The sequence below is a fragment of the Lynx rufus genome, unplaced genomic scaffold (genome assembly GCF_022079265.1).
Source record: "Lynx rufus isolate CCGP_SWC_20201006 ecotype Redwood Valley unplaced genomic scaffold, mLynRuf1.p SCAF_4, whole genome shotgun sequence".
In the NCBI taxonomy this organism is placed as follows: domain Eukaryota; kingdom Metazoa; phylum Chordata; class Mammalia; order Carnivora; family Felidae; genus Lynx; species Lynx rufus.
Window position 1 is genome coordinate 8,592,422 of NW_025814856.1, and position 22,941 is coordinate 8,615,362.

General features: G+C 58.5%; 1 protein-coding gene across 3 annotated transcripts in view; it reads right to left on the reverse strand.

The window, feature by feature from the left end:
- The window catches only part of CACNA1A (calcium voltage-gated channel subunit alpha1 A), a 211,479-nt gene that overhangs the window by 9,232 nt on the left and 179,306 nt on the right, over positions 1–22,941 (reverse strand). The window contains exons 32-39 of one of the 3 annotated variants that reach the window (XM_047094940.1): positions 20,668–20,673; positions 16,370–16,486; positions 15,950–16,015; positions 15,663–15,778; positions 13,605–13,755; positions 10,589–10,716; positions 8,295–8,391; positions 5,734–5,839 (exon numbers count right to left, since the gene is read on the reverse strand). In XM_047094940.1, the coding sequence (XP_046950896.1) occupies positions 5,734–5,839; positions 8,295–8,391; positions 10,589–10,716; positions 13,605–13,755; positions 15,663–15,778; positions 15,950–16,015; positions 16,370–16,486; positions 20,668–20,673 (787 nt within the window). Of the gene's footprint in view, positions 1–5,733; positions 5,840–8,294; positions 8,392–9,316; positions 9,414–10,588; positions 10,717–13,604; positions 13,756–15,662; positions 15,779–15,949; positions 16,016–16,369; positions 16,487–20,667; positions 20,674–22,941 lie in introns of all 3 variants that reach the window. The other 2 variants (XM_047094938.1, XM_047094939.1) reach the window with 2 other exon arrangements.

The window sequence follows — 22,941 nt, forward strand, 5'->3', positions numbered from 1 at the left end:
CCCTGCTCGTGCTCTGTCTCTCTCAAAAATAAATTAAAAAAAAAAAAGGGAGAGAGAGAGAGGAGAAAGGCCTCACCAGGGATCAGCCCTGCTGGCACCTCGATCTTGAACTTCCAGCCTGCAGACCCGCGCGAGAAGACACGTCTACGGCTTAAGCTGCCCGCTCCTGGCATCTGTGGACACTGGGGGCTGGGTCGTTCCCGGTTTCGGGGTGCCCACGCGCTATATGGCGGGGGCTGAGCCGCGTCCCTGGCCTCCACACATCCAGTTACTGCCAGCAGCTCCCTCCTCAAATCCTGGCCACCAAACTGTCCCCAGACATTGCCAAGTGTCCCCTGGGGGACAAGACTGCCCCCCCACCCCCCCACCCGAGAACCACCACCTTCAATCACATCTAGGATTGTAAGATTGTCAGTCGCATTGAATGAAGGGAAATGTCCGGGGGATTTCAAGGTGGCCTCCCGCGGAGGTCCTGGGGTTCCCTGAGGGCTGAGGCTCGGACTTATTCCTCCTCCAGGTACACGATTACTACGGGGGGGGGGGGGGCAGGGGCAGGAGCAACAGTCACGCCCAAACCAGGTGTGATCGGAGCGTCCTGCCCCAGGGTCCTCCCCTCCCCCGGCTCATTCTGCAGGACTTTGGCCTCAGAGAGGCGGTCCCTCCTCTCAGTGTGACAACTAAAAACGTGTCCGGACACTGCCAACGTCCCTTGGGGGCAGACGGCCCCCGGTTGAGAGACTCCCCGGCCGCCGACCCTGCTCTAGCCTTTCCGCAGAGTTCCAACCTTCCCACACATTACACGCTCCACGGACTCGTCGTGCTTGTTGTTTGTCGCCTGTTTCCCTGCAGTCCCGTGAGGGTTGGAGGTTCACTGGTCTTTCACTGCCGTGTCCCACATACCGGCGACGGGGCTGGGCACACAGCAGGCACTCAATGAACGCTCCCATTCAACGAGCCATGGCCAACGGCCATCAGTTTCAGGCAGGTAACAAGAGGCCAGGAGGCCACCCTCTCTGGTGCGGGCAAGGCAAAGCCTTTAAGCTCCCACGAGGCCCACCCCAGAACCTTCCAGGTTATGGCGGACCCCACCTTCAGAGAGAGTCTGGTCTTCGGGGGGATTAAAGGGTGGGACAGTGGCCTCTCGGCTGGCCAGCTACGCGCAGTCTTGAACAAGAGTCCGGGCTGGCCCTGGGTGGGGTTAGCCAGGACTGTGGCCCTTCCTAAGACCATGGCAGAAAGCGTTCCTGTTTTTAGGAAGCTGAGGTCACCCTGCGTGTCAGCTACTAGTTGGCTCTGGGCTTATCTTTTCCCCATGCGACCCCTCCCCTCGCCCTGCCCCCAACCCTCCCAGTGACCGGGCTGGCAGCACACGGGTGGCTCAGTCAGTTCAGCGTCTGACTCTTAATTTCAGGTCACGATCTCACGGTTCGTGAGTTCGAGCCCCACGTCCATGCTCACGGTGCAGAGCTTGGTTGGGATTTTCTGTCTCTCTCTCTCTCTCTCTCTGCCCCTCCCTTTCTCCTGCTCGAGCTCTCAGCTCTCGCTCTTTCAAAGTAAATAAATAAACATTAAAAAAAAAAAGTAAAGCTCTCGCTTTCCGCTCAGCGGAAGTCAGAACGTTAGTGTTCGGCTGGGGGTTTTGATCTGCTAACTGGGTTTATGTTTGTTCAGGCAGGTGGTCGGCCCTGCCCTCATCGGCTGGCTGCGGGCAGCAGGAGGGCAGGGGGGCAATGAAGGGACGCAGACTGAGTCCCTTGGAAGGAGGATTCAGGAGTTCAGACACAACATCCAGGAACAAAAGAAACTTGAAGAGAGAAGGACTTTCCCTGTATAAGGATGAGACGCTCCTGGGCGGAGAGAGCGGAGGGGTGGGGTGGTGGGGGAGGGACAGACAGACAGAGGAGGGAGGGGCACAGACATAAAGGGGACACAGGGGTGAGCCGAGGGACTTGTGTCCTCTCTCCCAAGCATCTAGCTAAGAATGGCCTCCCAATTTGGGGAGATCTGGAGAATGACAGAGGTTAATCTGTTCCCACATGCTGTCCCCTGCCTGCTGGACAGGTGCTCAGTGTGTTTAGAAGTAAACTGAGCTGTCGGGAAAAAAGAAAAAAAAAGGTGTTATACTTTGAGCCTGCCTGAGACTCTCAGCTGAAATGGCTGTGATTGTCATCACTGTTGTAACTGTTGTCCCCACGCACTCAGCCGACATTCCTTAACCCCAGAGATGGGCTCAGCTGTTCCCCGTGGAACTCTGGCGGGGGGGGCGGGGGGGGCTGGTGCCTTTGTCAACGTCAGGACCGAGGAGAGGCCCTTGGCTCAGAGATGTTGAGGGCGTGACCCTCTGGGAACTGAGTAGCATCTGGAGTACGAGTGACAGCCAAACTCAGGCACATTCCCAGGAGCCCCTGAAACCCTCACGTGGGGAATCTGGCAGGTGTCCCAACGACTGGCCTTACTGGGGTCCCACAGAAGGTGTCCCCGTGGTAAAGGACAACTCGGCACATTCTGGAAGAAAGGACTGGTCCCTGGCCGTCTCCTGGGAGGTCACTTTCTAAAGTGTCCTGTGTGATAAAAACCTCTTTGTTTATCTGAGGGCCTTGGGCCGCTCAAGATGGTTTATTCTAACAGTGTGATTTATGGCAGGGGGGTGGGGGGAGGGGGGTCTGGGCCATGTGACATCATTAGTGTGACCTCTGGAGTGGCTGGGGTCTGAGTAGCTAAGGTCGGTCAGGCCTACGCGAGCAACCCCCAAGGGACACTCTGGTCACCGAAGCTCGGGCGGGCTTCCCTCGTCGGTAGAATTGCACCGTCACACGCGGTCGTGGGGACACCGGGAGCCGACTTCCGGGTGCTGCCCGCGTAACTCCACCAGCAGGGGACCCTGACCCATGTGCCTCTGCTTTGCACGTTTCAGTTTTTTATTTGTAAATTCTACTTATTTATTTTTTGAGAGAGAGAGAGAGAGAGAGAGAGAACCATGCTCAGCAGGGAGCCCAACGTGGGGCTCGATCCCACAACCGTGAGATCATGCCCTGAGCCGAAATCAAGAGTCAGCCATCCAACCAACTGAGCCTCCCAGGCGCCCCTCCTCTGCGGATTTTAACCTGTGTCCTTCTGCTGTAATAAACTGCGACCGTGAGTCAAACAGTGCCTCTCAGTTCTCAGTCTTTCTAGTCAATTACTGAACCCGAGTCTTGGGTTCCCTTGGGACCCCTGAACAGGTTCCCCAGAGAGAAACAGCAGCCGGGCCACCAAAGCATCACGTGCCAAGAGTGGGGGCGCTGTTAGACCTGTTTTACAGGTGAGGGAACCACGGCAGGCCAAATTCTAAAGCCGCCCCTGCCTCCTGTCCTAAGATTCTGGCTGTCCAATCCAACGCTAGTCTAGGGGACTGCTGTGAAAGGGCTCTGCAAAAGTAATTAAAGTCCTGAGTCGGCTGACTGTCAGACACAGAGCTGATCTGGGTGGGCCTGACCTAATCAGGTGAGACGCCGAAAAGCCGAGTGTTCTCTCTGGCTGGCGGCAGAAGAAGTCAGAGAGATGTGGAGTGCACGAAAGATCAGATGCGTCCCCGGGCGCTCAGCGTAACCTCTGGCTAAATCCCAGCGAAGAAACAGGACCTCCGTCCTACAGCCACAAGGGACTGAATTCTGCCAAAACCTCAATGAGTTTGGAAGTGCATTCCCCCCCCCCCCCCACCCAGAGCTTCCTGAGAAGAGCCCAGCCCGGCCAACAGCGAGATTTTGGCCCTGGGGGGACCCTCAAATGGGTCACACTAACCCATTTGAGCCCTCCCAGGCCTCTGACCTACAGAACCGAGAGCTAAATAAGCAGATGTTTTAAGCCGTTCCGTTTACGCCGGCGAATACACGGCCGGAGGCTCGGGGAGGGTGGCCTCACCTGCCCAGGTTTACGGCGCGGACGGGGCAGGTGGGCGAGATGAGGCCACAGAACACGACCCTCTCACCCGATTTCTCACCCGGAAAACTGCCACCCACCCCTGTGCTCCCTCCCCTCCCTGGGCTGGGACCTGGACCAGCTTCCACCCCAACGATGGGGAAACAGTCCTGGGGGCACAGAGCCACGAACAGCCAGAAACCGGGCCCGGACTCCCATCGTGCACGGAGCTGCCCCGTAAGCATGAGCCGCTCACCTCCGACTTCCTGCAGGAGACAGGACTTCCAGGGGGATGGCCCCACCCCCCTTCTGCTGTCCCCTGAGCCTCATCTTGGCCCTTTCCGATCTTTCTCGCTCTCTCCGGGGGCTCTTTCTGCTTTTGTACCTTCGCCAGCACGCTTCCTGGCCCTAACTTTGTCCGTCCTCAACCTGCTCTCCCTCCGGCCCCGGCTCTCCCTCCCCTGGGGACCCTGGATGGAACTCCCGGTGGCTTCAGCTGGTGGAGCCCTGACCTTTCTCTTTAGCCCCCCAGCTTCCGGCCCTCTGCTGGACGACACGGTCATCGATCTGCCCGCCCCCCCTTCCCACACTCCCTCTCCCTGGCGACTGGCGCACCTCTCTCTCTGCCCCGCTGTCCCATCAGCTGCCAAGTCACATCCGGTCTCCTGTCAGGCCTCTAGACCCCGTTCCAAGGCAGGGGGGCTCTGACCCCCTCCGCCAGAGTTGCCTGTCATGAAATCCACTGCTCGCTCTGGGTCCTTGTCTTCCTTGAGCTGTTGGGCGGGAACGGACGTGCTGGAGACACCCTTCGGGGGCCCACGCTGGCCCGGCCTTCATCTCCTCCCCAGTCGCCCCTTCCCTGGTCACCTCTAACACTGCGGTGGCCCCGGGCTGTCCTTGGGGCCTCTCGGTTCACACTTATCTCCTTGCCGAGCTTGTCCAGTCCCCTGGCTAAGACGTGTCGGCATCTGATGCCTCCTGACTTTTTATCTCCAGCCCAGCTGGGAAGACGCGTTAACCTCGCCTTCAGAACCTTCCTGGGGAGGCGTTCCCCACCGGAAGCATCCGCGGGAGAGCCCCCTGCCCGCACCGTGTCTCCAGGCCGACACCGACCTCCTGCCCTTCCTTCGCCCCAAACCTGCCCCTCCCACATTTTCCTCGTCTCAGGCAGCCGCGGCTCTGTCCTTCGGCGGCTCAGGCCCTCGCCCCTGGGGGTGGCCTTGACTCCTCTCTCTGCCCCACGCCTTGCATCGGCCATGGCGTGGGCCAGCTCCCAGGACACGGCCGGACTCTGAACGCTCCACACCCCCCGAGTCTAGGCAGCCATCCTGCTTTCACTGGGATCATTTTTGGGTCAGTGGCCTCCACGCTGACCTCCTCCCGGTCTGTTCTGCCCCGCAGCCAGAGGGAGCCTGTTCAAGTGTGAGTCAGGTCAGGTGCCTCCTCTGCTTTGGAGGCTGCCGGCACCCCCCTCGCTCAGAGGGCAAGGCAGTTCAGCACGGCCACGGGTGGCCTCCTACCTCAGGGCCTTGGCGCCTGCTGGGGCACTTTCTCCCCACGTGTCCACATGACTCCTTGAGAACCTCCTCAGGGAAGCCTCTCCCACTGGAAGCGTGAACTGCCACGTGCCCCCCGTCCGCGTATAGCACTGGCCGGCACACAGGAAGCGTGCACGAAACGTTTGCCGGCTGAGTGGGAGAGTGAGTGGAGACCGGGACGGGCCAGTGGCTCCTCTGGTTTCAGGCGGGGAGTGGGATCCCCGGCTGTCCGCTGCTCTCCCCTTCCAGGCCCCAATTCCATCCGGTCCCGCCTCCCTGCTCCCGTCCCTGCCCTTACCCTTGGCGATCTTGATGTCCAGGGCTGTGCGGATCAGGGCCATGAGGGTAGAATTGAAGTGGACAGTGTTGTCATCGGCCACGGGCAGATCCATGCGAAGGAGCCTCTACAGAAGACCAAAGGCGAGGGCAGTCATTCCCAGGTACCCCTCCCGGTCCCCTGTGAGCCAGACCCACACTACCTGGGGAGCCCCAGGAAGAACTCTGAAGGCAGTGGCTGAGGCGACCCCACCCTCAGGCTACCTGTCTCCAGGGCTCCGTTTACGGACTCCCCTTTGTGGCCCGTGGGGAGGGCTCTGGGGCTCGGCTGCACCAGGAGCCCCCGCCCTTCCCTCTCCCGCACGCCGGACGCGAGAGCTGGCACGTCCCCAGGTTGGCCCAGACCCCCCCGCCCCTCGCCCTGCCCCAGAGTTCTTCTGGACGACTCCGTTCCGTTCCGACCCCAAAGAAGAGAGCAAGCCGGATCTCAGCAGCACGTGCAGCAGCCAGGCACAGGGGTCCACGGCCACAGCCGCCGGGGGGCCGCCGGCTCCCCACCTCCCCCACCCCCCCCCACCCCCGCCCCCGGCTCGGCCCAGACCAGACCAGATGGGCACAGACCACATCATTCCTCTGAGAAGCGGCAGGCAGGCGGCCCCCCCGCGGACGGGGCGGCCCCTCGCGGACATGCAGCGAGGCACAGACACACAGAACGGCAGACAGGGGCGCGCATGCAGACGGAATCTCGAGACTCATTCATAGCTCCGTGGAAAGTGTATCTCAGGGGCATGTCCGGATCTTGGCTCTGTGTGATGGCAAGGGGAAGGGGTGAGGGGGCATTCCCGCGGCCTGGGGAAGAAAGGACTCCCCATGTCCCAAGCAGGGGCTCTGTCCCCCGTGCTTGGTGATATAGGAGAGGATGCTGGACCGGTGGGCACCAGCCCAGGCTGAGGTGGCATGGAAATGGGGGTTGAGGGGGGGGATTCAGACGCAGGTCGGCGGGAAACACAGAGCTGGAGACGGGGAGAGGGCTGGCAAACCCAGAACAGGACACGGGAGAGGGACTGGGGCGGGGAGGCGGGGAGGGAGGTGGTAGACGCAGACACACACACAACTGCAGGTTGTGCACTGCACAAAAGGCTCACCGACTTAGAAGTCACGCATTTGTGTATTTGAATGGCAACTTCTCAGGCGATGACAGAGAAGTTTCCTGTTCTTACCACATGGGTGGATTACAACCATTTTCCAACAGACCAAATGTTCTGTGGAAAGGGTGTCCTTTTCAGAGTTGCACAAAGGTGCCTTATGGACTCCTGGTGGCCCTGCACAGAGCCCAGGAAGCGAAGGGGACCGTCTCTCTCTCTCTCACACACACATGCACACAGCTAAACACCAAGAAAAGGGACAAAAGGAAAGCGAGAGGAGGGAGAGGCGCGGGGGGCGGGGGGGGCAGCCCCTTTCCAGCCTTGATCGGGAAGGAGGAGGAGGAGGGATGAGGCTGCAGTGAGATGGCTAGAGAGGCAGGAAGGGATGGCACTAACAGAAGGGGAGGGAGGACTCTCGCAGACACAAGGTGGGCCGGGGTAGATGGGAGAGCAGGATGACGGGGTCATTTTCCGGGAGGCGGTAGGCAATTTTAAAGGTCATCCCTGAACTTCTCGTGGATGAGCTGGAGGGAACAGAGCGTCTGTCCTTGGGTGCCAAGGGAGATTCCGGGACAGGGGTCTGGAGGGGCGGCCCGGCCCAGCCGCCTGGCGGCGGGACCCTTGCTCCCTCAGCCAACATGCACCATCCCCCGATCGGCCATGGTGCCTGCCCGCCCCAGGCCCCCGCCAAGGCAGCGTGCATGGCCTGCATCAGGGTGCCACGGTCCAGGGGTCCAGCTGCGGCCTGCCTGCCCACTCTGGAACAATGGAGAGGCATGTTGGGGTGTCTAGGGGAGGATGGGTGGCATAGGGATGGGGGCTCGGGAAGCAATTTGGGGGGGGAGGGAGAGGTGGAGGGAGGAGAGGCTCTGGGTACTCCTCGGGAGGTCTTGAATCCCCCAAGGCCCTAGGTCAGAGATCAGCTTCAGGTGTACATGGGGGGGGGGCTTCTGGACCTGGGGGCTCGAGATACAAAAGATGGGGGGGCAGGGCCTCGCCTTGTTGGGGCCAAAGCCCCCTGCTGCGAGGCACCTGCCCCGGCCTGGGCGTGGGGGGGGGGGCCGCTCTGGGTGGGCAGAAAGGAGGCGAGGCGGTGTTCCCTCCGAAGCATGTTTGTGTCCAATTTGGTTCCCAGGGGACCAGGTGCGAGGGGACCGGGGGGCTCCCCTCCCCCTCCCCCCCGGCGTGTCGGCCATAATGGAGTCTCAAAACACCAAACCACACTCATCAGAAAAGACGGACACAGTGTGCTGCTTAGAGTCAAAGGGACGGTCATGATCCATTTACTCGAGGAGGAAAGGGGGAGAAAAAAAAGAAAAAGAAAAGGAAAAAAAGAAGAAGAAGAGTAACTCGGGAAGAAGAAACTCGGCTGGTCGTTCCTGGTCAGCACTGAAAAATCCCCAGTGCCCGACGCTAGTGGTCGGCAAGGGTAGACTACCTTGTAAGCCACTCTGGCCGGACACTTCTTCCCCAGACCCAGGGGCGGAGACATGTGTCTCAGCATCTGATACATGTCCGGGTAAGGCATGCGGCCCCTAGCAGCACCGAAAACAAAACGGGGTGGGAACGGAGAACCAAAGGGAGGGGTGGGGGGGGGGGAGAGGAAGAAACCGAAAAAAAACCAAAAAAACAAAAAAACAAAAAAAAAAAAACAAAAAAAAACCCAAAACCAAACAAAAGCAGGAACCAAACCAAAAAACAAAACAAAACAAAAAAACAAAAAACCAAACAAACAAAAAAGCCACACGAGCCGAAAAAGAGAGAGAAAGATGCAGAGAACAATAAAATAGGTATTTCAAATCAAGGGAAAACAGGAGAAAAAAAAAATGGAAGAGGAGGGAATTAAAAAAAAAAAGATTATTTCACTGCTCACGAGCAGGGAGAGAGAAAGAGAAAAGAGAAAAGTCAGATTCAGTTTTGACTCTGAGCTATGGTTCTGGTGGGGCGTGGAGGAGAGGGGGCAGTTCTCGTTTTGGAGCGCCTGGAACAACGCTTTGGCTCAGTGTTATTTTAAAAATCGGGTGAAAGTTCTCTGGTTTGGCTGAGGCTGGTCTCTGAGGGGGCCTAGACGGGGAGGGGGGCGCTGGGGCGGCGGGAGGAGGGCTGGGGGCTTTGGGAGGCGAAGGGTGGAGGGGGGAGAGAGTGGAGGTGATGGGGGGGTCAATGCACACTTCCGACCCCCCCCGGATGTGTCTGATTTGGGGTGCCGTTGAGACCCTGGGATGGGCAGCTTCAGCTAACAGCAAGCAGAAATGGCCGAAGGGAACGGAGAGATATGTTCCATGCTTCATCGAGTCTACGTGACTGCATTCTGTTGGCTAAGAATTTTCTAGTTTAATGCAAGAAAGAGAGATGGCTCTGTTTTTTAGATATATATATATATATATGAAATATATATATTGAAGAACCCCAAGCCACACTCATTCCATGGATGCTAGCAGGTTTTAGTGGAAATCAAACCTTGCAAGCAACCCTATGAGGACATTTCTTGCCTAAGCCGAGAGGGGGAGATATCACGCGCAATAAACTGTACATATCCTTATAATGAATCCGACCGCTGAAAGGAGAAGACAGGGGTTAGTGGAGGTAAGGGTCAGGCTGCGCTCTCGCCGGCTCCCCCGCGCACACGGCGAGGTCATGATGCCAGGGGTTGGGGACCCCTTGGCTTGAACACTCGCAGACCCGGGGCAGAGGGTCTCGGTTGGGGTGTGCGACATTTCTGGGCTGGTGGTGGTGGTGGTGGGGGAGGCCCTCCCCCCCGGGTTCTCTCTGCGTCTCCCTTCTCCACAAGCTACATGGGCTACACTGGGGGGAGGGGGAGCTCGTGGAATAGAGGACAAGGGGACAGCATCCAACTGCTGTGACCTAAAATCAAAAGAGGAAGAGTTAGGAACCAGCCAAAAGTCAAGCCCCAGACGCGTGGCTCACCCCAGGCTCTCGGTCTCACGGAGGGCTTGTCTGGGGCTGCAGGAAGGGCAGATAGACTCCTCCCTACTCCTCCCCACCTTCCTCCTGAGGCCTCCCCTCCAGCACCCACACTGCTGAGGGCCCCCATTAACGCCTTCTCAGGCCCCAAGCCCAGTCTGAACTAGACTCCCCGGTTAGTGGTGGGTGGGTTCTGAGGTTCAGGATTGCTCCTCTGAGCGTCCCGCAAGGCGTCACGCTGTTCCATGCACGCACTGGGTGGAGACAACCCTCTGGAGCCACCACCTATCAGTCAGGAGGGAGCACTCGGGTGCCTAAGAGTAGGAGAGCTCGCGCCCCTTGAGACCGTGATTTGTGTGATCACTTGTACCAGCACGACTCCAAACTCACGGCCAAGCCCATCTGCCCAGGGAGCCAGGCCGGCCCCTTTCCCACAGCTCCCAGTAGAGCAGAGGCTGAGAGGCCTCTGGCTTCCTCCCTGGCTTGCTTGTCCTCATCATCCGGAGGCCTCTCAGGCAGGGGCAGGGGAGATTCACGGGAGGCAAAATTCTCAAAATCCTCAATGCTCGATCCCTTTCCTCATCTCCCAGAAAGCCTGGGCCTCGGGCAGGGGTGTACCCGACCAATTCACCTGTGGTGTGGGAGGGCACTGATTCTCATCTCTTTCCTCCAGGCTGACCCCTCTGAGGTCCCCGCGAGCTCCCTAGGGACCCAGTGCCCCAAAGTCTGGGCCCTGGCCTAGCCTAGGGTGCTTTGGTGCCAGAGAAAGGCGGGCAATGTGGCTGAAGGACTTGGGTGACTCCTTACCACGCTGCGGGGTCGTACTCGGCCCAGACACGCACGTACTCATCCAGGTGGTGGGGGCCCAGGATGGAGGAATCTCGGGTGAGGTACTCAAAGTTGTCCATGATGACAGCGACAAAGAGGTTCAGCATCTGTGGGGACCCCGGGGGCCAAGAAGGAGTGGGGGAGAGCGAGACAGACCCAAACACACAGACACAGAGGCCCAGAGAGAGAGAGAGATGAGAGAGAGAGGGAGAGAGGTGAGATGGGGAAAGGGAGACGGAGAAAGAGAAAGATGGGGGGGAGGGGTTAGAGAGGAAAGGCACAGACTCACACAAGGAGTCCGGAAACAGATGGCAATATGGAGACGGGACAGAGAGAGACAGAGGTGGAGACAGAGAGAAATACAAAGAGACAAAGACCAACGATGATGGACAAAGAGAGTTGGAGAGAGAGGGGGGAGAGGCTATGTGAAATGGGGGCCAACCCCAAGGGACCGCCATGGCCCCAAGTCTTCCCACACCTGGCCCCCAGCAAGGCCAAAGCGAGTGCTTCTTGCGGGCTGTATTCCCAGTCCCAGCCCACAGTAAGCAAATATTTCTTGGGTGGATGGGTGGATGGATGGATGGATGGATAGATGGATGAATGGGTGAATTTTCCTGCCCCCGTCTGCATCCGGTGGCACCTTTTCACATATTCTTTTAGCCCTTAGCACGTGGGGGTCTTGCATCATCTTGCCTCTAAGTCTTTGCAAATGTTGCTCCCTTAGGGAACATCACGATCTGTCTCTCTATGGGTAGCAGCATCTGGGGGAACTCCCTCCTTTATACTTAAGAGGCTGTAGCTGGGCGTGGCCAACCCCCACTTTATGGCTCCACAGGCAGCAGTCATGTAACCCAGATCTGTGATTGGCTGGGGGGGCGGCGGCACGTGACCCAAGGTGGCCAATGAGAGCCTTCCCTGGGATTTGTGCTGACGCTCCGGCCGCCATTTTGCCTCCACAAGGAGAAAGTCTGAGAATGGAGCCAGTGTGGAGAAGAGCAAAGAGGATGGAGTCCGCTTGTCTGGCTCCAGCCTCGCCTGACCGTTCAGTTACACAAGTCGGTGAACTGTATATGCTGCTTACTTCAGTTAAATTTCTGCGGCTTGCAACCAATTTGATTAAAACGGGTTCTAGCGCCTGCTCATCGGTCCTGCAGGCCACTCTTTGAAATCTTTCTTTCCTCAGTCTGAGTCTCCCCCATCACAGCACATATCAGACCACATTGCTATTACCTGCCGACCTGTCTGCCTATCACCCCTGCAGACTGAGAGAACCACGGTCTGCCCTTGTACCCCGGTGCCTGGCATGTAGTAGGTATTAAACAAATGTTGAGACGTAAACATAGTAGGTGCTTAACAAATAACTCATAATCCTCGCTGTCCTTAACTTCAGTCGCTCAATTTTTAACTCAGCTTCGTGATATCGATTGAGCACCTGCTGTGCACCAGTTGCTGTCCTAGGTGCTGGGGATCTGGCAGTGAACAAAAAAGAAATCCCTGCCCTTGGGGGGCTGATGGTCAAGTGTAGATGTCCTCTAGGGGCCTGCCCTTCCAAGATGGGCTGTATTATAAGATCTTGTCCCCACAGGTACCCATAGCTGCTTGGACAAGGGTGGCCATTTGACCAGAGACTGGGTTGGCCCTTTCAGACTCTTCTGGGAATTTGGAACTGGACAATGGACCCTCCGGGTCAGCAGCTGTAGATGCTGGGAGATAGAGGCTGCAAATCTCTCCGTGTGAGGCCACTGGTGTGAAGACGGAGAGGGTGCTGGGCTTCTGCTGACAGACGCTGGCGTCTGGCTGGGGTCTGCACACGTCTACACTCCCTCAGCAGCTGGCTTCTTATATCCCGCCAGTGGGAGCCACGGTCAGGAAACCAGACCGGGAAGGACAGGAGAAGGGACTCCTTTTCCTATATTGTGGGTTGAATGGTGTCCCCCTCAAAAGACATGTTCAAATCCTAACCCCTGGGAGCTGAGAGTGTAATCTTATTTGGGAAAAGGGTTTTTGCGATGTCGTCAAGTTAGGAACAGGTCATACGGGATCAGGGCGGGCCCTTGATCCCATCTGACTTCTGTCCCCCAAAAGAGAGAAATCTGGACGCACACGCACAGGGGAGAGGCCATGCGAAGGCAGGGGCAGAGACTGGAGGGATGTGGCCACACGCCAAGGGCCGCGTGGGGCCACCAGAAGCTAGAGGAGGCCGGGAAGGATTCTCCCCTAGAGCCTTTGGAAGGGGCAGGGCCCTGCCAACGCCTTGGTCGGTTTTAGCCCCCAGTTTGTGGTCCTTTTTCACAGCCGCCGCAGGAAACCATCACCGTCTGCAACGGTCTAGGGGCAACGGACGACCACGGTGCTGGCACCCCCTCAGCGGTGCCAGGGGCAGCGGGGTGGGTCAGTACACCCTCTTGTCCTTTTAATTCCCCAGTCCTTGCCTTCCACAGCCAGTAATTCTTGGTGGCTTCGGGGTTTTCTATTTCTCTTTCAACCCCATGTAGCCAATCCCTGTATTAAATCTCCTCCGCTGAAGACACCTAATACCTAGATGGTTTCTGTTCTTCTCACTGCTCCAGGGAGAGGGGAGAACATAACTAGCGTCCTGTGTAACTAGACTGGCGGGGGGACCAGCTCTCAGCACCACTAGGCTTTCCCTCGGTATAACCCAGCAGGTCTCGGGTGGGGGAGATTCTGCCCTTCCCCTCTATCCCTGGGAACACTGTCAATGTCTGAAGGCACATTTGCTGATCAACAGCTGGTAGGAGACCGGGGTGGAGACCAGGGATGCTGCTAAACACCCCGCAGCACACAGGACAGAGAGTGAGCCAGCCCCAAGTGTCGACAGTGCTGACGTCGAGAAACCCCGGTGAACCTAATCCCCAGCGGGCTCAGAGACGCTTCGGAGGGGGCAAACCTGTCACACAGCCATATTCCAGAGAAATCCGTGCCCCTGAGTGGGAGCCAGGTGAGGAAGCCCACCCTCACATGTCCGCAGACTCACCAGAAACGAGCACAGGAAGATGAAGGAAACGAAGTAGAAGTAAGCAAATTCATTGCCACACTCGGGAGTCAGGATGCCAGAGTTCTTATCACACGGCTTCCCACTGAGGCAGGAAAGCATGATGTTGTGCCAAGCCTCCCCGGTGGCACTCCTGAGAACAGAGAGGGGGCATCAGGGACCTGGGCACCCAGTCCTGGACACTAATACCCCCCCCCAGGGAGGCCGAGCACTGGGCTCTGGGTTGGACTGGCGTGAGTTCAAGTCCAAGGTAAAGCACCTTTTTTCTCTGGGAACTAACAGAGGTGATTCTCACCCTTTGGCTGTGCCTTAAAGTTCACGGGGAGCCTTTCAACAATGCTGGCACCAAAGCCCCACTCCCACAGACTTCGTTTCAGTTGGTTTGGGGTGGGGCCTGGGGATGCAGGTATGTTTTAAGAGCTCCCGTCCCTCCAGGCAGTAGTCACCTCTTCCTACCTTCTCCCTAGGTCTCTCTGTTCCAGGCACACTGGGATCCTTGCTGTCCCCAAACATGGCAGCCACGTTCCTGCCTCAGGGCCTTTGCACTTGCTATACCTTCTTCCTGGATTGCCCTTCCTCAGATATCCACACGGCTTCCTCTGTCAGCTATTTCTTCCACATGTCACCTGCCTCCAGGGAGGCGTGACCTACCAGCCTCCGCTCCTTTAGTTGTTGCTAAATTAGAACTTTTTTTTTTTAATTTTTTTTCAACGTTTTTTTATTTATTTTTGGGACAGAGAGAGACAGAGCATGAACGGGGGAGGGGCAGAGAGAGAGGGAGACACAGAATCGGAAACAGGCTCCAGGCTCCGAGCCATCAGCCCAGAGCCTGACGCGGGGCTCGAACTCACGGACCGCGAGATCGTGACCTGGCTGAAGTCGGACGCTTAACCGACTGCGCCACCCAGGCGCCCCAGAACTTTTTTTGATTGTACCCAAATACGTATAACATAAAATTGATCATTTTAGCTATTAATAAAGGTATAGTTCAGTGGCGTTCAGTACACTCACAATGCTGTGCACCCATCACCACTGTCCACGTCTGGAATCTTCATCTCTCCCAAACTGGGAACTTGTATCCGTTAAACATTAGCTCTCCACTGTCCAGTTGTGGAGCCCCTGGCAATATCTGGTCTGTTTCCTCTCTATGAATTTGCCCTTTCTAGGTACCTCCTATAAGTAGAGTCACTCACTATTTGTTCTTTTGCGTCCACTTCCCTCTTAACCTTTTTTATCCCCTTCTAGCACTCTCCATCATTAGCTCACTGATTGCCTTTCTCCCCATGGGAATAGAAGCATCCGGATGGCACACACTATCTCTTTCTGCTTTGTTGCCAGGACCTTCTGCAATGCCTGGCACAGAGTAGGTGCTCAGTAAATCTGTGATGAGTAAATGAAAGAACTCTAATGTGCAGCCAGGATTAAGAATCAAGCCTCAGGGTCTATAAGCCTCAATTTCCTTACCTGTCGGATGGGATTGCCGAGAATCCCCACCTCACAGGACGGTCAGGATTCAGTGAGGTAATGTCTGAAAATGCCTTCTGCACTTGTGTCCCTGGGCCTTCAGCTTCTGCCCAGCCAGTGTCCCTGCCGCCACCACTACCCCCCCCTCCACGCCCCCACAAGCCCAGCCCAACCCTCACTGGAACAGAAGAGGACACGCCCCCACCAGAAGAAGAGGGAGAGGACACGCCCCCTATAGGAAGAGGAGGAAAAGGACACGCCCCCACCAGAAGAGGGAGAGGACACGCCCCCTACAGGAAGAGGACAGGCCCCCACCAGAAGAGTGGACACGCCCCCTACAGGAAGAGGGCACGCCCCCACCAGAAGAGGGAGAGGACACGCCCCCTACAGGAAGAGGAGGAAAAGGACACGCCCCCACCAGAAGAAGAGGGAGAGGACACGCCCCCTACAGGAAGAGGAGGAAGAGGACACACCCCCACCAGAAGAAGAGGGAGTGGACACGCCCCCTACAGGAAGAGGAGGAAGAGGGCACGCCCCCACCAGAAGCGGAGGCTGAAAGCGCGTCCCCTCTCTCACCTGAAGAGAAGCATGAGGGCCTGGAAGAAGGTCCGAAAGTTATTGTGCTCAGTGATTTGGAACTCATCCTCATCACTGTCCTCATCCTCCACGTCGATGCCGATGTTGCCAAACACCTGGGGAATCGGAGCGTGATGACCGGGGGCAGCCATGCCCTCAACGGCTCCAGGGAAACCCCACTCAATCCCCATGGTGGTCTCTCCAAACTGGGTCCCCCTGACCCGCCCTGCCTGAGGACGGTGGCCGTCCCAGGGAGGGCTCTGGGAACATTAGGGGTGGGCACTCACCTGCATGCCGATGATGGCGTAGATAAAGAAAAGCATGGCAATCAGCAGACAGACATAAGGCAAGGCCTGGTGGGAAGGAAGGCAATGAAGGAGAGTGCGGGGGGGGGGGGGGCGGGGGTTGCCTCTCGGCCACACCATTTCCCTCCCTTGTCCCAGAGCGCCACCCCACAGGGTTGGGCGGTCCCAGGCTGTGCCAGAGTGGTGCCAGGGCTTTTGGTGGGCCTCTTTGAGGCCATGGTGGCAGGGTATCAGGGGGGATTCCCCTTGGAGCTCTCCAGCCGCCCCAGGAGCAGGCAGTCTAGAGAAACAGACTCTCAACAAAGTGCACCACACAGGCATTTCCACCCGATTTGTACTCTCAGCCAGAGCAGGGATGGGGGGTATGATCTTCTCAGCCCCAGGCTGGCTCCAGGGGCTCACCTTGAAGGACTGCACAAAGGTCCAGAGAAGGATTCGGATGGTGTAACCCTGTCGGAGGAGTTTGATGAGCCGGGCAGCTCGGAAGAGGCGGAGAAAACTCAAGTTGATGAAGTTATTCTGGGGAGATGGAGAGAAAAAGGGTGACCATCCACCCACCCCCAGGGGCTCAGAGCCGTCACCACTCACAGAGGCCCCTACATGAAGCCAACCAACAGGAAAAGCAAGCCAGACCCCAAATAAGGAGGGAGAGAAAGCACTATTTAATGCAATGGTGCGGAGGAAAAAACGTCGAAAAGGGAACAAAGTTTGGGAGGTGGTGGTGGGGGGGGATAGGGTGGGAGGAAGGAAGAGGCAACTCAAAAGCATAAACCCTCCCAGCAGCCCCACCCGCAATGGGGAAAAGGAAAGAAAAAGGAAGGAAGAGAAAGGAACCGGGTGGGGTAGGGGTGGGGAAGAAATAACAAAAGAACAAGGAAAAGAAAATATATCCGAATCATCCAATCAGGAAAAAAATCGAGATGGTTTTTGTTTCTCCCAACAACCAAATGCACTGAGACGATAGGACACAAGCGGGTCAAGTTGCCGAATCCATCACACGTGTACGATGCACAAACACCAGGGCGGGGTGGGGGTAGCCAGCACGCTCAGGCCTGGCGGACATGTGCGGGTTCCCAGGGCATGTTACGCTCCGGGCCAGAAATGCATCTGTCGTGGGACTCAACGGGCACCTGCCCTGCCCTGCCCTGTAGAGCTGCCCACCCGCTCCTGCCCGCCCTGACCTCACCCCACGGCCAAGAGGAGCAGCGGCTTGAGCCAATCGGAGAAGCGAAAGAGCATCTTTTCTTACCCCCTTGGCGAGCGGGAATGGGGAGGACGGGAGGGAGCTGGGGCTGGTCGGCTGCAGGGCGAGTCCTCGCTGCCCGCTGAGTCGGAGAAGATGCATTTGGGGCCCTTTTCCCCCCTCTCAGGGATGGCTTCTCAGCTTCTGGGGCTGGGTGGAGTAGCTCGGGACCAGGCCTGCGGGAAGCAGGAAGTACGCAGCGCCCGTGGGTGGGTGAGCTGGCAAACAGCCCAGGCCCACCGAGGGGCCGGGGCTGGAGGTGGGGCCGTCCCTGCCCCCAGGACCTCCCTGGGTGGACCCTGCCTCAGCTCACGGGCCCCCTGTCTAGTCACTGCCTCTCCCTCCTCCCGCCCAGCCGCCGGGAGAACTTCCCAGGGAAGGGGGGGGGCAGCCAACTGGGAGGGGAGCGAAGAGACCAGGCAGAGACGGGCGCTGGCTGGCTGCCCCGGGGGGGGGGGGGGGCGTGCCTGCTGGGGCCTCAGGGTCGCCGCTGGGTGGGGGGCAGGAAGCTCAAAGTCACAAATGGACCACATCTGGCTGACGGAGCTGTCTTGTCGGGCCTCGGCAGTTTTTGTTTTGTTTCGATGAAAAATAGTTGCCAGTGTTTAAAAGTCTGACTTCTCCCCCACATCTGACTTGCTGGCAACCCTGGGCCTGCTTCCAGGTTGGCAAAAGTTAGCTGGGGCTCAGATGTGGCTGGCCCCCTGAAACAGGCCACACGTGCCCTCCAGGATCCTCCAGGATCCTTCCCAGTTACTGTATCTTGCCTGTATCCGGCCTGGGAGCTGAGAGGCAGGGATGGGGGTCCGAGACATTTCTGGGGCTCCAAGAGGCCTCTGGATTTGCTGGCCAAGTCTAGGATGCCTCTGGGGACACATCAGTTGGTCCTTAGGCCTCTAGGACGGGGGTGGGGGCTGGGAGATCCTACCTTGACCGTACTGGGCCCAACCACCGTGAGAATGTCCCAAGGGCTTCGAATACGCTCCCACACCCAGCTCAGCTGAGAGTCACCCCCTGTGCCCAGCTGACCTGACACCCAGCCCTGCCTGGCCACCCAGCTCTACTTGGGGATGGGGCCGATGGCCCAGGTGTCCCCAGCCCCTCCCGACCATCCCCAGAGTACAAGCCATCCCTTCACGGGGCGGGTCATAACATGGGGACTCTGCCCAGCATGCAAAAGCAGGCGGGCCCTGGAGCAGCCTCCGGGGGCTCAGGGTAGAGCAGGGGGGAGCCTGTCACCATGCGGGAGAAGCAAGGGGGTGTTGCAGGGAGACGCGTGCAGAGAACATGCTGCCCTTCTTGGAGCTGAGGGAGGAGACACATGGGGGAGGTAGGGGGTGGAGAAGACAGAGGTCCAGGTGACAGGGTAGGGGAAGGAACTCATCTGCCCTCCATCTCTTCTTGGTTCTGCATCGAGTCCTTCAAGTGCTCGCAGAACTGGCGACTTCCCTCTTCCTAGCTCCCGCTTTTCCATCCACAAGCCCGGAAGGAGCAGCTATGCTGTCCTTCAAGGCTGCCCTGTGCTTCCTGGTTCAAGGGCGATGGGGTGGGATGCAGGCCCCGGAAGGCTTGTGGTGCTCAGGGGCGCGAGAGCTCAGAAAGACATGGGAACCAGCCACCTGAGGGCTCCAGAGAAATCCTGCCCCCGGCAGCCCCCATCTCAGCCGACTTTGCCTCTGAGCTCCAGACCCCACAACCACTCGCCTGGCCCGACTTCTTCCAGGGTGCTCTTAAAGGCACCTCAGACCCGCCACGGCTGTGCTCTACACCTGTTCTCTTCTCCTAACCTGCTCTTCTGTCATTCCCTAGATTCTATCTCCCAGTTCAAGCCAGACTCCGATCTCTCCAGGTACCTTCCTCCCCCAGTCCAGACCTAACCCATCCCCGGGTCCCGGAGAAGCCCCTGCTCAGACGGCCAGCCCCCTCTCGCTGGGGATTCCCCATTGCGGCCCAGCACCTCCCCCCCTCCACACCCCCCTCCCTCCCCGGCCGCCGGCTGCTGCCTCACAGCCTCGCCATCCTGTCTAATCACACTTCCAATGCTACCCCTGCTCTAAATGCTCCCCGGCTTCCGCTAGGCCCCAGGGGCTTATCCCCTTCCGCCCTCTTCACTTTTCCCGGGTCAGCCTTCCCTCCCTCTCTTTGCTCCAGCCACACCCCCTCAGCTTGCAGACCCCGACCCCTGCATGATTCCTCTTGACACAGGGCCTTTGCCCGTGCTGTTCTGGGCCTCAAATGCCCTTCCCCCCGCTCTTTTGCCTTGTTAACACTGCTCATTCTTTAGCTCCGGACCCAGGTATAACTTCAGGTGGCTTTGAGTGCCTATTCGACCAATGCCCGGCTTTCCCACTTCGACCCGCGAGGCGGTGGCAGCGATGTTGCCCGCTTCAGCCCGCCACTCCACTTGGGGCACCGAATTTGCAATCTTTCAACGTTTGTTTGGCGGATGACTGCATGTGGTACTGGTTGGGGGTGGGGAGGGGTCCTGGCGCAGAGATGCCATTCCGGGAGTCCTTCAACGGGGCTCCGAGGTGGCGGGCGTGGGGCGGAGGCAGATGGAAGGTACCAGAATGAGAAGTGAGCAAGGAGCCGAATCCGTGAGGCGACAGAGGAGGAGATGGTGTGTGCTGTGACAGGGCATGCGGGGGGCAGGCTGGATGGATGTAACAGGGAGGGACAGGTGTGCGTGTGTGTGTGTGTGTGTGTGTCGTGGGCAGAGGAGAGGAGGAGCACAAGAACAAGAGAGGAAGGGAGAGAGAGGGCGCATGTGGGAAAGGGGCGAGGGCACCTGTGTGCCTTGACTGTGTGTACGGGGGCGGCTACGTGAGCACGTGAAGGCCGGGGCTCCGGGAGAGGGTCTCGTCTGGCCGGCCCGAGTCCTGGCCCTTCCGTGTTTCCCTTGTCTGGGAGTGTTTGCCTGCCTGCTGTCCGGCCCTCCGGCCTCCTTGGACTTGGGAGATTTGCATCTCTAGAAAGTCACACCCGTGGGCCTGGAGTTTCCCGGGGCCCAGGCCCCATGGAGCTGATCGGGGGGGGACAGGAGCGATGTCTGGGTGCTGTAGGGGCTCGGCGTGTAGGGACGCGTGTACGGGATGGGGTGGGAGGCCCACCCTGGGAGGCCCACCCAGCTGATGAGTCCTGCTGGAGCAAACCCTTTGCTTTGCAAAAGACGCAAACCAACCCACACAGAAAACCCCAACTCAGAGCCCAGTAAAAACGAGAGAGCGAGAGAGAGAGAGAGAGAGAGAGAGGGAGGGAGAGACTGCAGGAAGGAGGAGGGAGGGGGGTGGGCTGGGGAGACGGACAGACAAGACGGGGTAGGGGTGCTGGGGGAGGGCGGGATGCATCAGGCAACCCAAGTCCAGAAAGCCCAGGGCGGGACGTGCAGTGCTGGTACGAGAAGATGCGTTCACAGTTAATGTAAGGCATTTAGACTTCAGAAAGAAGTAAGACCAACCGGATTCTAGATGCAGATGTTGAAGATGGAGGGGGAGCGGGCGGGCGGGGGCAGTTGGGGAGGCGTGTTCAGCGTTTTTTAGGTTGATTTGTAACCAGTGCCAAAACACCAATGGGTTTCGGTTCCCGGGCGGGGAGTGGGGGTGGTGGGTTGGGAGATAGTCATTGGTGTATGAACACACAGACCATGTCATGGATGAACAAATGAATTTCATAGTGCATTTTGATTGGATGAGTTTTTCAGACGGCGTTGTGCCAATACACAGTTTATAGAGCAGGCATGAAAAGAGACAAGACAAGAAACAGTCATTAACCATCGCACGCAGGGCAAACCCCCGTCACCCGGCCACTAGGGGGCGGCAGCTGAGGCCCAGTGGGCCTCCAGCCCTTCCCCCTCCCGCACAACCCTGGGGATCTGCCCTCCCAAGCGTCTGGCGCCCCCTGCCTCAGCCTGGCGGGGTTCTGGCCTGAACCTGGCGGGCTTACCTGTTGCCCCGCGGGGCAGGCCTCCCCTCAGCCCAGGTTGGGAGGAGCATAACATCCCGAAAGGGTCCACACACCCAGCCTCCACCTTCCCCTCCGAAGGATTCTGATCCAGGGCCCCGGGGGGCTGGGGTGGGGGAGGTGACTGGCAAGCCCAAGTACAGTAGAAGGCCCACTGCAGACCCAAGGACGCTCCCAGTAATAATAGCAACGGCTGTAGCAGTAAGAATAACAACCGCCATTTGTGAACGATCTATTTCCTGGCAGGTTCTGTGCCAAACCCTTCACGTGGCTCGCTCACGCGTGTTAAAGGTTGCCAGCTCCTTCCCTAGAATGCCAGTCCTGTGGGGGCGGGCGTTCTTGTCTGGTCTGGCTTTGCTCACGGTCTCCAGCACCTACGGCAGTGCCCGGCACACAGCAGGCGCTCAATGAGTGCCTACCGGATGCATGTGTGAACGTGAAGCTGGCAAGGACCCAGGGAGGTTAATTACAACAGTTATCCCCACGCTACAGGAGCAGAGGTGATGTAGGCTGGCAAAGTCAAACAGCTTGTGGGGAGGGCTGTTCGACTCACTGAATAGCCCTGATGCCCTTCCCTGTCCTGCCAGTCCGGAGCCCGGGCCGAGGGGGTCCAGCCCTACGGATCCCTTACTCCTGGCCACTGGAGGTTTCAACCCACTCCCTCCACATGCTCTGCGGGGGCGTGCGGGGCCACCCTTGCCTCGTACTGGTTCAAAGCTGTCGTGTGCTCAGCTGGGTGACTGCCAGTCGGAGCTCTGGATCTCTTAGAGACTCGGGACAGAAGATGAGGCCGGGGCTCTGGTCCTCTGCCAGAGCACGGGGCCCAGGTCGGGGACACCCCCGCTGACCTCCCTAGAGGAAGGTGTTAGGGATGGGACGAAGGGAAGGGAGAATTTCTGGCTCAGTGGAGCTCAGGGCAAAGAGGTATGGTCAGGATACCACTTGGGAGGGAGGTGCCAGGGGACCCATCAGAGAATGGCCTCCTTTTCTGTGTAGCTCTTTCGTCCCGTCGGCCTTCCAGGATGGGAGAATGGGTCCATCGATCCCTTTCTGCTGGGGGCTCTAATGGGCCACCCCAGGGCCACTAGTGAGCCTCAGGAGTTACCAGGCCTGGGTGCTTGCACGACCTTGGGCAGGTCCCTCGCTTCCCCGAGCACTGGGCACTAGCTTCCTCATCTGTGAAATGGGGCAACACCCTCTTCCTCGGGCCACACCCCCAACCACGTGTATTCTCCACTTTTCTCTGCTTGTTCTGAGCACCTCCCCCACCCCCTGCTCCCTGGCCTTCTGGCTCCCTTCTGGCTAGGCTTGGCCAACGGGAAGCACTGGCAGGAGATGGAGGGCGGGGGGAGAGATGGGCTTGGGTTATTTCTCCCCTGATGCCCTGAGCCTGCTCTGGCCTTTCTCTGGGGCACAGGCTCTGTCCCCGCAGGTCCACGGCTCCTGCTGGGCGGCCCCTCCCCACCCCAGCTCAGATTTCCTCCCCGCTTCAGCACCTGGGCAGGTGACAGCTCCTCACGGTGGCTGGGTGCCCCGCGCTTTGCCATCCCGGTCATCCCGGTCGGCCCTCTTCCCCTCCTCTCTGAGTAGTCTCTGCTTTCCAATCCCTTCGGTTAAACCCTCCCAAAGGAATCCTTTTATCTACCGACCCCCTGACCTGTACCACGAGCTGATCCACGTGAATCGCTTGGCACTGTGCCTGCCACGCAACTAAGTCGGCCATTATTTTTACTGCTATTTTGATGAGGTTGATATCCCTTCCCACCCCTGG